At 39.4% G+C, this 13,118-nt stretch overlaps 1 protein-coding gene across 1 annotated transcript; it reads left to right on the forward strand.

Annotated features, from left to right (window-relative positions):
• Positions 1-644: 644 nt before the first annotated feature.
• Positions 645-11,173, forward strand: apom (apolipoprotein M; the record flags this gene model as incomplete). The annotated part of the gene is made up of 6 exons (XM_084357594.1): positions 645-758; positions 1,180-1,319; positions 2,234-2,304; positions 3,498-3,632; positions 3,760-3,764; positions 11,105-11,173. 6 exons carry the CDS (start codon positions 645-647, stop codon positions 11,171-11,173), a joined length of 534 nt encoding a protein of 177 aa, XP_084213720.1.
• Between the last annotated feature and the right edge of the window lie 1,945 nt (positions 11,174-13,118).

Genomic DNA, 13,118 nt, shown 5'->3' on the forward strand with positions numbered 1-13,118 from the left:
GCTGTTTTTAATGTCGAAAAGTATTAGCATATTTTTTTTTAGCACTTGATAAAGATAGACAAACACTAGTGTGGGATGACAAAAGGTCACCATTAACCTCAAACAAGGAGTTAATGATTGGTAGTTGATGAATGTTGACAGGCAGCGAGTGGGAGTTCTTCAGTAGGGACAGATCAACCTACAAGAAATTTGCAATGCTCTGTTTTTCAAAACAGATCCTTGAGGTTAGGCGTGTTTTTTTTTCCAATAGTAGGAAACGTTCTATAATTAAGTGGCTTAAAAGAAACCACCACCTCCTACAAGAAAACGATGACTCAGCAGGCCTCCAGAGGAGTGCTTTTAACCAAGTTTCTCCTTCGAGCAGATTTTGGAACAAAACCTGTTGTGTGAAAGAGTGATTCATTTGACTGTAAATGTGTTTATCCTAAATCTCAGTCTTTACACTAAAAGGACAGAGACACCACATATTTAATCAACGTTCTCCTCCTGCTTTAAAGATCAGCTCTTGTTAATAATTTACCTACACCCACACTCTTTTAAAAGGGACATGTTGAAACATTACAGAAACTCAGAGTACCCTGAGGATTAACAGGTGTTTGATCGGGTTCATTGTGAATTGAAGAGTTAGTGCTCAGGTTGCAGTTATGTTCAAAGAAGTATTTTCATATTTTCTTTCCTTGTATAGTTTTTTGTCTCAGGCCATCGTTCCTTGCTCACTACCTGAGCAGTTGTTTGTCAAGACTATCAACCAATCGGAGGTAAGAAACAAAATCTAGATTTTCTGTTCATCAAAATGCCAAAGAAACTCAAACCATAACCAAGTATAATGTCATAATGGATTATTTATTTAGATACATATAAATGATTTTCCATGGAAACTGAATTTTGAGGCAAATTATCTAATCTTTGATTCATGCATTTAAACTATAATGTCAACATATACCCTCTGGCTAAGTGGGTCTTTTGTGTAAGTAATGCGTTGGCTTTACACAGTTGCTGCAGATACGTAGAGATTTAACCAAGATAGGCATAAGTGACGGCCACACAGACGCACTTTCCACCCCCTCTGTTCTTTGCTGCAAGTTGTGGGCTTCTACCTAATGAGAATTTTTCCGTTCCTGCGTCGCTGACACCACCTCATGCTGCAATACCACCTCTCTGTGTCTCCGTCTGTTTTAGTATCTGGGGAAATGGTACTTTCAAGCTGCAGTCAGTCACAGAGAGGCTGACATCCAGAAGTTCAGACAACTGGACAACCTTTGGTTCACCTTGGAGAAGACAGCCAATGACACGCTGCTTCTGACCGGAAACATGCGCATGTGAGACACTAGCACTACCTCACAGGGAATAAATCCCAACACCTGAAAGTCTAAACAAGAAGAAATTAAAGTAAAAGGAAGTTCAAATGTTGTTGTTTTTTTAACACACATCTAAACTACTCAGCAAGAACATTAGAGTTTACAAAAATACGAAGCTATTGCAACACTTCAGTTGGTACTAAGTCAATAGAATAAAGTTTAAAGGTCCACTTTGTGGAAAAGCTGATATTTGAGTCTCATTCACAACTCGTGAAGTTTATTGTCTCAGTGCTCTAATGTCATTTTGGACAATGAATTATATTGTGAAACTGTAAAATAACCAGCCGCCATCATGCATCTGTTCAATGGTAAAATGCCAAAAAATTATTAAATACAAGGTTTTTTGCTTATTATATACTTTTGCTATCTTTGATAACCGTATGTGAGGAATCACTGCAAAACAACGTGTGTCATGTATAAGAATATCGGCCAATTTGTAAATTTTTTAATCTGACCCGGTGACAGGCATTAAGAATAACTATTGTAATTCCTGATGGTCGTCTTTGCTTATGTAACTCAGATAGAGACATAGGACTTAAATCTAGACTTTACATAGCCAGCAAAATTGTTCCTTATCTTTCTCAAAAGACAGTAAAGTCAAAGCCAAAATGAGCTCTGTCCAAACCAATCATATCAATTAATAATTATGTAACACATTTCATATACATGTATGAAACTGCAGCATGTTTAAAACACAACATGAAACAGAAACAAGAAAACCCAAGACCACAAAAAGACACCAGAATAAGGGAAGTGACATGTATGTTTGCTTCAAAAATGAAAGTCTTAATGTCCTCTTATTGTGTCATTATCTTATAAAATATAAAACCGCTTCAAGCTAAATGTGTGTTTTATTTTTTAAATGTGTTTTTTAGGGGAGACGACTGCGTGAAACAATCCTGGACCTATCACATACGTCCTGACAGGGATGATATGGTATTGGAAGGTAACTAGAGCCACCTGCATTCACAGATGCTCAAAGCACACACTGTACATACGTCAGATACGGCAGCAGGTATGGGGTTTCGGAGGGCAATTTTGAGACCGCACACACTACACCAAAGCATTACAGGGATTCAGTAACTTTCCCAGAATTGTATTCTTAGCAGGGTGGGAAAAACCCCTGAGTATTTCTGTTAGCTCTGTAACGCTAAAGCTCACCACTAAAGTTACTTTTACTTTGGTGGTTTTACAGTCTTAAAAATGTATATAGGCCCCTGAATAAATCACAAAAACAAATCAAAACAACATCAGGTAAATGTAATTGCGAACTTTTCAAGCCTTATTCTTCTACACAGAGGTTGGCAAAACAAACCTGGAGTGACTACCAGGTGCAGATTTGAGACTTTTAGTTTCTTTAAATTAATTTTTAGAAATGAATCAATCTCTGCTAGCTGCTGTTGTTTCGCACATGCCTGAATAATGTTGCCTTGTTTATGCTCTTAATTATGAAACGTATTTGTGTTGTATTTTGTGTTGCTGATCTGATGTCGTCCTGTCACAGTCGCTGCTATCTAATTGCTGTTTTTGATGCTTGTTTCATCCCAATGTGACAATGTTAAATAAAGGTTATACACAGTATTTATATGACCGGACACATGTAGCTACAGTTTGCCAGGAAAAGATTATTTCCGAAATGCGCAGTTTTTAATGCTGTGTTGAATTGAGCTTACTGTGCAAAACAGGTGCTTAACAGGTGTCAAAACTTGACAAAGAGAGAAAGTACCTTGTCCGGCAGCAAAAATAATGAGACATGGTGTAAATTGTGGAAAATCTTTAAAAGTTTCCCCTGTTTTCAGACTTTTCAGACTACTTTTAAGCTTCTGATAAGCTACCAGCTTCTGGATGTGGCCTTATCTGACCCACGCCAGAGAGCAAGTTATCATAATGCCAGTTGATGCTGTGCTTTAATGGTGCACACTCCCAACAACAAACCTGTTGACACACAGTAAGCTTAAAGCTGCCTGCTTGATAATCCAGCCTTGACCTTCAAACCATCAAAGGTTATTGGTGAACTGATCCAACCAAGAGAAAGCAGCTGTAGACCAAGACAATGATTCGTCTTCTGGCCTTTTGGGGGTGCAGTATGTCGACCTTGTCCAGAGTCACTACAGATGCTGTCTCCTTGTTTTGATCCAGGAAGGACGTTTCGCTGGAGCCTGCTGTGGAGCGGCAAGTGGGCCAACTGCGCTGAGTGCATCATTTTACAAGAAATAGAGCCACCTCTTAGTCCATATGACTCAGAGGACTCCCTCAACAGATTCATGATGTATGGTAAGCTATCAGTTTGCAAGTAACTTTTATATCAGCCCTCTCCCCCACTAGCAGGCCACCATCTGTAGATAACGTTAAATATTCATAAGCTTGTCCTGCATAATCTGTGTTTTGTGCTTCCCTACAGAAGGAGTAACACTGAGAAAAATGGTTTGAATAGTTTACTAAAATACTTTTAGTATTTACACTATGTTGAAATAACTTACATTGAAATCTATCATTTAAAACCTTTTCTGTCCAAAGCGAAGATGGCAGTTAATACTACTCTCCTAAGCATCACAATTGGATTTAGCTGCTTCATCAAGTCAACAAAATGAATTACCAAGATGATGATTCACCCTAATGGATGTTTTTCATTTGCAGAAAACAGCGAGAGAATAACCTGTCAAATGAATTTTGTTTTAGCTAGATTGGATTTCTCATTAAGTGCTTTCATCGATATAGCATTAACTCTTCTACTTTGGTCTTGTTGTCTTTCTCTCTGTGACAAGAGTGCTACACTGAATTAGATTTTGGATCATCACCGTAAATGAGCTCTGAAGCAAACACAAGTTTATGGTACTGACACGTTTTGTTCAACAAGGTAATCTTCACAGATGAACACCACTTTTGGGATTTTGGGAGCGTAAATTAAATCGCTAGAAGTGAAAAGATAATGTTGGGCTATAAACAGACTACATTGTGGACGCATGACTTAAACGTCACACCACAAAGTGTCTTACCACACAATCACTATACACGTTTTCTATGAACTGATCAATGTAGAAGTTGTAAAGTGAGAGTTAGGACAGTTTGTAACTAAAGTCGGCCTGTAAAGACGGACAAGTGAGTAGATGAGTCAAGTGTGATGACCATTTTTAAGACATAAAAGCACTTTATAATTCAACTGTAGGACATTTGATGATGTATTTTATGTCGTAGAACAAAACTTGTAAATATCTTAAGCCTGTGGTGGCCACAAGATTTCAGGCATTTAACTGAAAACCAATAAAAAAAAACTCACTGACTTTGAGACGAGGGAACCGTAAGAGCAAAGAATGCTGACTGATTTCTGTGTTTTAGGACTCATAACTGCACCACTCTATCTGATTACATCCGGTGCCTTTCACTTTCAGGTTTGAATAAATCTGTCCAAGATTTACATTCAAATTTTCAAATTAATTCACAACTTTCTAGCTAGGAAGTGGTTGAATGGTAACATTAGCCGTGTCTAACAAAAGCTAAGGGGGTTTATGAAATATGTGTTTTAAGCCTGTTTTCCCTCCAGACTTTCACTGTTCTGTCACTAATCAATCAGAAAGCAGTTAACTTATAAGATGTGTAACCAACATCTGAGCTTTCCACCCTGAGTGTGATATGAGAGGAAAATGGCTGCCATGTGATACGGTCTATTACACCTAATGAGGTTCTTTAAACAGACACTCCATGTGATGGTTGTGAATGTTTGACAGCGATCAAACTGTCTACTGCGTCTTTAATTTGTCGATTTCCTTTTACTGCAGCTCGCCAGAGTGACGTCAACACTGATGCGGTGTCAGCGTTTCTGTCAAACGCAGCTTGTAACAACATGACAGTAAACGTCACACTGCCTCAAGAGAAAGGTTTGTTGTTAAGAGGATTAATAACATTTCTTTTCATAGAAGATGATTCTCATGAATGTCAAATGTTTCTTTATGAATCTAACAATTATCTCTGCATTTACAGAGTTTTGCACCGGAATATAATCACTGAGGTAGGCATGATTTTTACATTTTACTTCCATTTTTATTTCAATGATTCATATTCAACCTGTTCTGTACTTGCTGGTTTAAATTGCAGGCTCTTGGTTCAGGATGCTGCTGGAGCCGTGGACATCCTGAATGAGAACAAGATAATCAGTTGATTTCCCTTTAAAAGTTCAACAAATAAAGCAAGCAAACATGTTTCTCAAACATCAGATTACGTCATATAAACGAGTGATATGTGGTGTCAAAAAACATAATTCTGTGAATTCTATAAAAACATTGAAAAAAAGAAGCCAGCCATGTTGTGGCTCTCGATTGTGTGTTCATCCACCCATTATCCCTGTCACTTTCAGTCCAAATAACCAAAGGCACGATAGCTTGAGTTGACAAAAACACCTTTGTGGGGGAGGATCCACCCACAACCACTCAGCAAAAACCTGGGAAATTCCCATGGTGCCACTGAACAGAAATACCTGTTGACATAACTTGTCACACCAATGTGATGGAATTCTGATGATGTTATTGTCTGATGTAAAACAGGTTTTATCCATACACAGTTTTGTTATTAACACCCAGCTTCTGGTCAGTTTGTCCCCTGGAAAAATGTCTCTCCTGCGTAGGAAGTGCATGTATTACGTTCCTAAGCAACAGCAGTTTATTCACGGGCGAAAGGATAATTATGGTAGCGGCAATTAATTTGTGTTTATGCTCTTGTCGTTAGGACAGCAACCCATAATTTACATCCTCTTCCGCCTTCCTTATAACTCACCTTTACTCTGGAAACAAACAAAATAACAAGATTGTGAAATCATTGTTCCGCTGCGCCTCGTCAACACTGAACGTGTCCCAGAGACGGTGACACATCACGACTGTCATTTCGTCAAACATGTATTTAGTCAACACAGCTTAGTCACTTAGTAACACACATGTTTAAGGGATCGGCCGGGGTGGTGGAAATGCTTATGGAGATGAAAACACAATAAAAACAGAAGTTGAATTCCCCACAGTTACTTTCTCTGGCTGGTTTCCCATAATTGGTCTCTGCTTGGTAGATGAACTCCAGTGTGTCATCTGATCCTTATTTACAACTCACTGTCAGGGCACCACAATGTAAATACACTCCATTACAAGTTAAAGTCCTGCAGTCCAAAGCCTACTTAAACTGGCTATTGGACGACTTTTTTGCTTCTACTTATCATTGCAAAGTAAATACTGATTGCAAAGTGTAAGTGATCCGCCCACAAAATCAACATTCGCCTCCTATCCACCACCAATAGCAAAAATGTGTGTGCCTGACACCTCAGATGGACAAACCAGCAAACTGAGAGGCCTCAAATTCTTCACCGCCCACATTCAGCACCGGCAGACGATTTTCATTCTCCTACATTCGCGTATGTGTGACCGTGGCATGACGACTGTAAAACAATTATACCATCCTCATATAGATTGTTTCACTATAACCTCAATCTCACTATGATAGCCAGCCCGCCACTGGGCCTGATTTTCAGAGCAAGAAGAAAGTTTATGCCACAGACGTGTGAGACAAGTCTTCCATTGCGCAACCAAAACAGGAAGAGGCATTTTTTCCCCCGGTTGTATCCCCGGATAACAGTGAAATAGCTTTAATAAGTGAGGAAACTGCACAGCAGAGGAAAAAGAGCCCTGCTGATGGAGGTTAGCGGATGGGCATGCACTTGATCTAGTGCTCCGGTGTTGTGTCTGTTCTCTGGCTACTGTTCCCCCTCATCAACGGGACTCGAGACGGTTCAAAACCAGCATTCTTTCTACTATAACAGTGAGTCACAAAATCTTCCCAATTATAAATACAACTGGGTGTTTTACTCTGCTTTTCATGCCACTGAGATCAGAGTTACTTGGGATTTTTACGGCTGTTTCATGCTTTGGACAGTAGCCAGCCTGTTAGCCGTAGCCGTGTTGCTAACTTCCCGCAGATTTCCACTACATGAGCTCACCTGAATCCCTCTGTGCAGTCCGGTGAACACTGTTCACCAGAGGATCACTGTCCAGAAACACATGGACCAAATGTTCGTGCGTTCGAGCTTGTGCACCAACTTCACTTTTAGCTTAACAGCTACAGGATTTTGGCTTAAAAAAAAGGGAGTAAACATCGTCTTTTCATATCAGTTTGGGCTTTCTCTGCTTTTGGAGACTTGGATTATGCCAGACTAGCTGTTTTCTGTCTCCATCTAACCTCTGGTGTTTAGGAGAATGCTGCAACACTGTTTTGCTGTGAAGCTCCACAAATGTTTGATGGACTAAAAAACGTAACTCAACCATCGACATGGGGGTCAGAGGATGATGACTGAATTTTCGACTGTGGGTGAACTGTTCCTTTAAGCTCTAAGCGTCATTTATGGATCTTACAATATATACATGCTTATTCCAGTGTTGTCTTGAAAAGCAGAACTTCATATGATTACTCATGTGGTCTGCAGCCGAGCTATGGGACTGACCACTGACATAATGTTCCCATTCAGTTGTACTTTGACGAAACAACTAATGACCTTAAACTAAAAAACAATGTGGTTTTCAGTGGCTCAGTCCAGGGTCACACACTTCTGTATTTCAACACTGATCGTTTGTAATCACTGTGAAATCTAGACAGTATCTGAGATGCTGACAACTGACAATGAACCTTTTGGGGAAATGATGTGGATTTGATAAGAAGAACTCAGTTTCGATCAAACACTGTCACTAATACAGGCAATATACATGAGCGACAGACGTGCTCGTGCCCTCTGTTTGATTCGAGCGAGGACAGCACCGAACAGCCCACATTCAGCCCACCGCTCTTTCATGTTGCATGTGTAGGTGTGTGTGTTTGTTTGCATGTGTGTGCTCGACAGAGATAATACAGGAGAAAGTTGGTGACATTTACAAAATCCAGGAGAACATAGACTGGCTGGTTGGGGATGTCCCATGGAACGTGAAACCGAACGCAGTAAAGTGAAATGGAAATTGATCCTCAGTGTCTGTCTCACACTGCTTTCTTCAAAACCCAGCTCTCACTTCTGTTTTCATACCAAGATTTCTCATCCTCATCTCTGAGTGTACGACTGAAATACAGTGACTTTATTCCTCTTACCATCGCTCTTCACTGTACATTACAAGTGCTCTCAGGACGTGGCTAAAAGTGAAAGCAAAGCAGCTGCTTCAGTGCAACTGGGTCCACTTTAAAGGATAGGTTCACAATTTTTCAAGCTTGTCTTAAATTAATAGTCTGCCGCCCTGGTGTGCATTGAAACATTTTTTGCTTGCTGTGATCATTCCTCAAGTTCAAACTGATCCCAAAACAAACCTGTTACATTGTGCTAAAAGACGTAATCGCTGGCTGGTTTATGTTCGGTTGAAACGTTTTGTTCTACCCGATTGTAAAGAGTTTGAATAGTGTGAATAAATCAAACAATAAGGACGTAAGTAAGTAAGTGTTTCTGTGTCTTGTAGCAAATTTGATATCATGCATTTTTCTCTTCCTCGCCTTAGCCGAGGCTGTTCTGTGGGAGAAAGTAAATAAAAACTAGTTTGGAAGTTTTCTATCATTTGCTCCTCTTTACCCATATACATATGTTTTGATGATAAAACCTTTAAAGGCAGCTGCTGGTGAAGTTTAATTTCTCACCTTGCTGTTGTGTAAAGAAAGTGCTCCAACATTGGCAATGCACATTTCTGCAGCCATATGTTGAAAAACGAACATTTTATACGTTGAAACCTTACGTTTCTTTATGTTCAATTTTCCATTTTATGTTGTGGCAATGCTCTGCTAAAGGTCTGGTTAGGTTTAGGCACAAAAACCTCTTGGTTAGGGTTAGATTTAGTTTTGTAGAAATGTAGATATGACGCATGTAAAACCTACAAATTTTACTTGTCCCAGGTTTGTAGAAGCTCACAATGGAAACTTAAAGGAGACCTATTTTGCTAATGCCTTTTCACCTTTCCTTCAGTGTGCTATAGGTTGTTGTGCATGTAAAAGATTTTGCATGTTTAAAAGGTCAAAGTCTGCACCAACAGAAGCTCCTCTCTCCCACAGAAAACACTGCCTCCATGACTTTGTGACACCATGCTACCATGTCACCATGACACACATTTGCATAATTAGTTTGGCACACTGCCGGTGCTGTCTCGAGCGTGTGTTCGGGACGGGGCAGGAGCTAAAACAGAGTGTTTCAGACGGTACTGTATTCCCCCTCCGTCTGAAACGCTCTGTTTTAGCTCCTGCCCCGTCTCGAACACACAGATGTGTTTTTTGAGCACTAAAGCATCTAAAATTCCAGTTCTAGTATTCTTGTAGTAACCCAAAATAAAATTACCAACCTAAAAATGAGCATGATGTCTCCTTTAACTCTGGTGACTGGGCGAGTGTAAGGAAAAGGTTGTGGTCGTGGTTAAAGGGTGAGAGTTAATTGAGCATGGTATGTCTCACTGCAAACTTTCTCTGCAGACCGCAGACTTTCCATAACCTTAACCAGTGTTAATAAAAAGTTTTATGAACTAGTCACTACAAGTGGAAATTGCATTGCAGGATCTGATAGTGTGGTGGAAAACAAATAAGATGTTTATCAGTGTTCATTTTTACTGATGGGTTTTAGGATAAACATTTGTGTGGCTGTTGTGAATTAGTTGTATATGAACATAATTTATGGGAGACAAGGTTGCATTAAAAGATCACTTCCTAATGAGCTTTGTTTGTACACGGTCCTTGTTCTGTGTAAAAAAAAAAAAAAATACACTCCCAAGATCATCAGAAGCTGAAATGAGGCCCCAGCAGTCTGTCAAATTAGTGAAAAAAATTTTGTGGAACGACATCAAGGAAACTTTTCAGAGGAAACAAAAAGATGTAATTTAACACCAGACAAATGTGCGTTTGGATGACATCAACTTCTATCCACTATCTTATATGGCCAGTATGAACAGGAGGATGTCATACATCACTTCACATTTGTAACTTGTAACTGGAGTATCACTCTGCCAACCTAAACAATTCCTGACACCATAGGCAGCGTTATGCAGTACACATATAATCTCTAAAATAATGACAAATTAACCTATAAAACATATAATTACCATTAAATCATATCAATTGTCCAAATGAACATCAGCATACAAGATAATCTAACAGTATTTTATCTTAATATGTGCTCCAATACCCTTAAATGCCCCTCGAATGATAAACATGGGTAAGAAATTAAAGCAACACTAGGTAGTTTGGACTCATTACTACCCCCAGCTGGTTGAGAAGCGCAATTATCTGTTACCAGTGTCGTAAATACTGTCGCTGTATGAGCATCCCTGGGGAAAATGAATACACATGAATTTGGTACACGTGCAGTTGGTAGTAGTAGTAGTAGTTTGTTAGCATATAGGCTACACAGCACATTAGCATGCTACAGGCACGTGCAGAGGGGGGGGGGCGGAGGGTGCTGAAGCACCTGCCCCTTTGCTCCTTGATGCCCAAAGTGCGCTTTTGTCGGTGCTATTTTTATTTATTTTATTTTTTTTGGCGTGTGTGTGTGTGTGTGTGTGTGTGTTTGTGTGAAGGCCTGTCAGTAGCCCTTAAAGAATAACATTTAACAAATAATAATAAGAATTTATGTAGCCTAAATGAAATGACCTGGCTCCCCTTGGTAACATCATCCACCAAGATGTGCCCCGACGTGCCCCCGCCTCAGCGAGAGAAGGGCTCGGCCCAAAATTCGACAGATCGCACGTTGTCTGGCGGTCTGGCCATAGGGGGATGTGGGCAAATGCCACAACGGCCGAGTTGACTGCGACCGCTGCGTGAAGATGCAGGCCTGCTGATGTGATCAAGATAAAAGTCAGCTGGGGCCAGCTGTTTTACCGCCAGCAACTCTTAAAGACGGTAGAGACATTGCCACATTATGGTTGATGTATAGCTCACCTGGTAGAGCAGCTCCCTTAATGAGCAGAACCATCCTATAGTATGGGTTTGAATCCCAGCATAGGTAGTACCTTTAGTTAATGTGTTTTCTTTTCTCATCATCATTATGATCACTGATATATATATATATATATATATATACATATATACATATATACATATACACATATATATATACATATACACACATATATATACATATACACACACACACATATATACATATACACACACACACACATAAATATGTATGTATGTAATATATGATTTACAAATCCAGTAGCATCAAGGCTAGGTCGCCATCAGTCTTGAAACCCATTTCTTCTTTCAGCTCGCGCCACCTAGTGTAAGCTGGTCCAATATTTATCCTTTACGTCAGGTAGGCTCCGACCCGCTCTGAGAAGTTACACAGTGCGGTTTCTGCTGGCGCGACTCCCCTCAGGCTGCAGAGGCGTCACCGTTCATCCTATTAACCACTTTTCTACCACATAACTGAGTTTAGAAACATTGTTTTAAGGTCGAAAAACTACCTAGTGTTGCTTAAAATGACTACAAACAAAACTTCATGGCCAAAAACATGACCCCCCAAAACTATTCAAGGGAATTTACCCTCTGTGTTGACTTGGTGTTGGTGTAGCACAGCTTAGTCAATCTGTCCTCTTTGCAGTTTAAAATAACCTTGTAAAAAATCCCATTCCAGTGATGTGCACTTTTTCAGATCAAAAGCAAGAAAACCCTTCGAGTTACATTAAATATGTGCATTTCGTCCCATAGCTGCCCTGTGAAGGAACAGGAAGGAAGGAAGAAGGTGATAAAATTGAACCTCGTGCGATAATCTGATAATGCAAAGGTATTTCAACATGGAAATTTTAAGCGCTTCATGAAGCAGGAAACTACTCTTGTGGAGCTTTCTTAACCATTTATACTTAACAGCTATAACACATGTTTAAGCTGTTATTGTACATACTGAGCCTTACAGTCAGAAAACGTGTGGGATATTTTACTTATACTGTTCTCTTGGTAGTTTAAAAGAGCTTTTATTTAAGACTTATTTTTATTTATGTGCACAGTGAAAAAAAATAAACTCCAAGTAGCAACATCAAGTTTACCAGTGATGAATAAGTACATTTACTCAAGTACTGTGTAACTTTAGTTACTTTGCAGATTACATTCTTCAACCAGGGACAAAGTAGCACATATTTAAATTAATCAGATTTAAAAAACACTGTTTCTGATAGTCAGAAAAATGCCAAATATTGAATCCGATAATCGACCAGACTCATAAGGTCGACCCGCAATATACAGTATGCATACATGTAGATATATGCATAATTTTACTTTTACCCTAAACTCTTGATACTTAAGTACATTTAATAACAGATACTTTAAGACTTTTACTCAAGCACTATTGGAACAGGTGACTTTCACTTATAACAAAGTAATATTTTAACCCGATATCTCTTCTTTTACACAAGTATGACTTGGCATTTTGTTGCATAACTGATTAGGGGAAGGAGAAGAGACAAAGTGGATGAAACTGACCCTTTAATAAAAACCACACATGTACTCGAAAATCTGAATACGTGTTCAAGCTCCTCCAGAGGTGTGAATGTACTCTTTTGGAGCTACGTTAAGACGTTAAGTCAACTACATACTTATATAGTATACTTAAAAGTAAAAGTAAAGAGTCTTTCATTCCGAAAATAGACTTTGGAGAGAGACAGAGTGAGGCAACAGCATATCAAAGGGATGCCGTAACGTGCTGCATTTTTAAAAGACATGCCGTGTATTTCCTCATCACACATGAGATCAAATGCAGTGTGAAAAAGCCCCTGTCATATTCGT

The sequence above is a fragment of the Pagrus pagrus genome, assembly GCF_965226575.1.
Source record: "Pagrus pagrus genome assembly, chromosome: 7".
NCBI lineage: Eukaryota > Metazoa > Chordata > Actinopteri > Spariformes > Sparidae > Pagrus > Pagrus pagrus.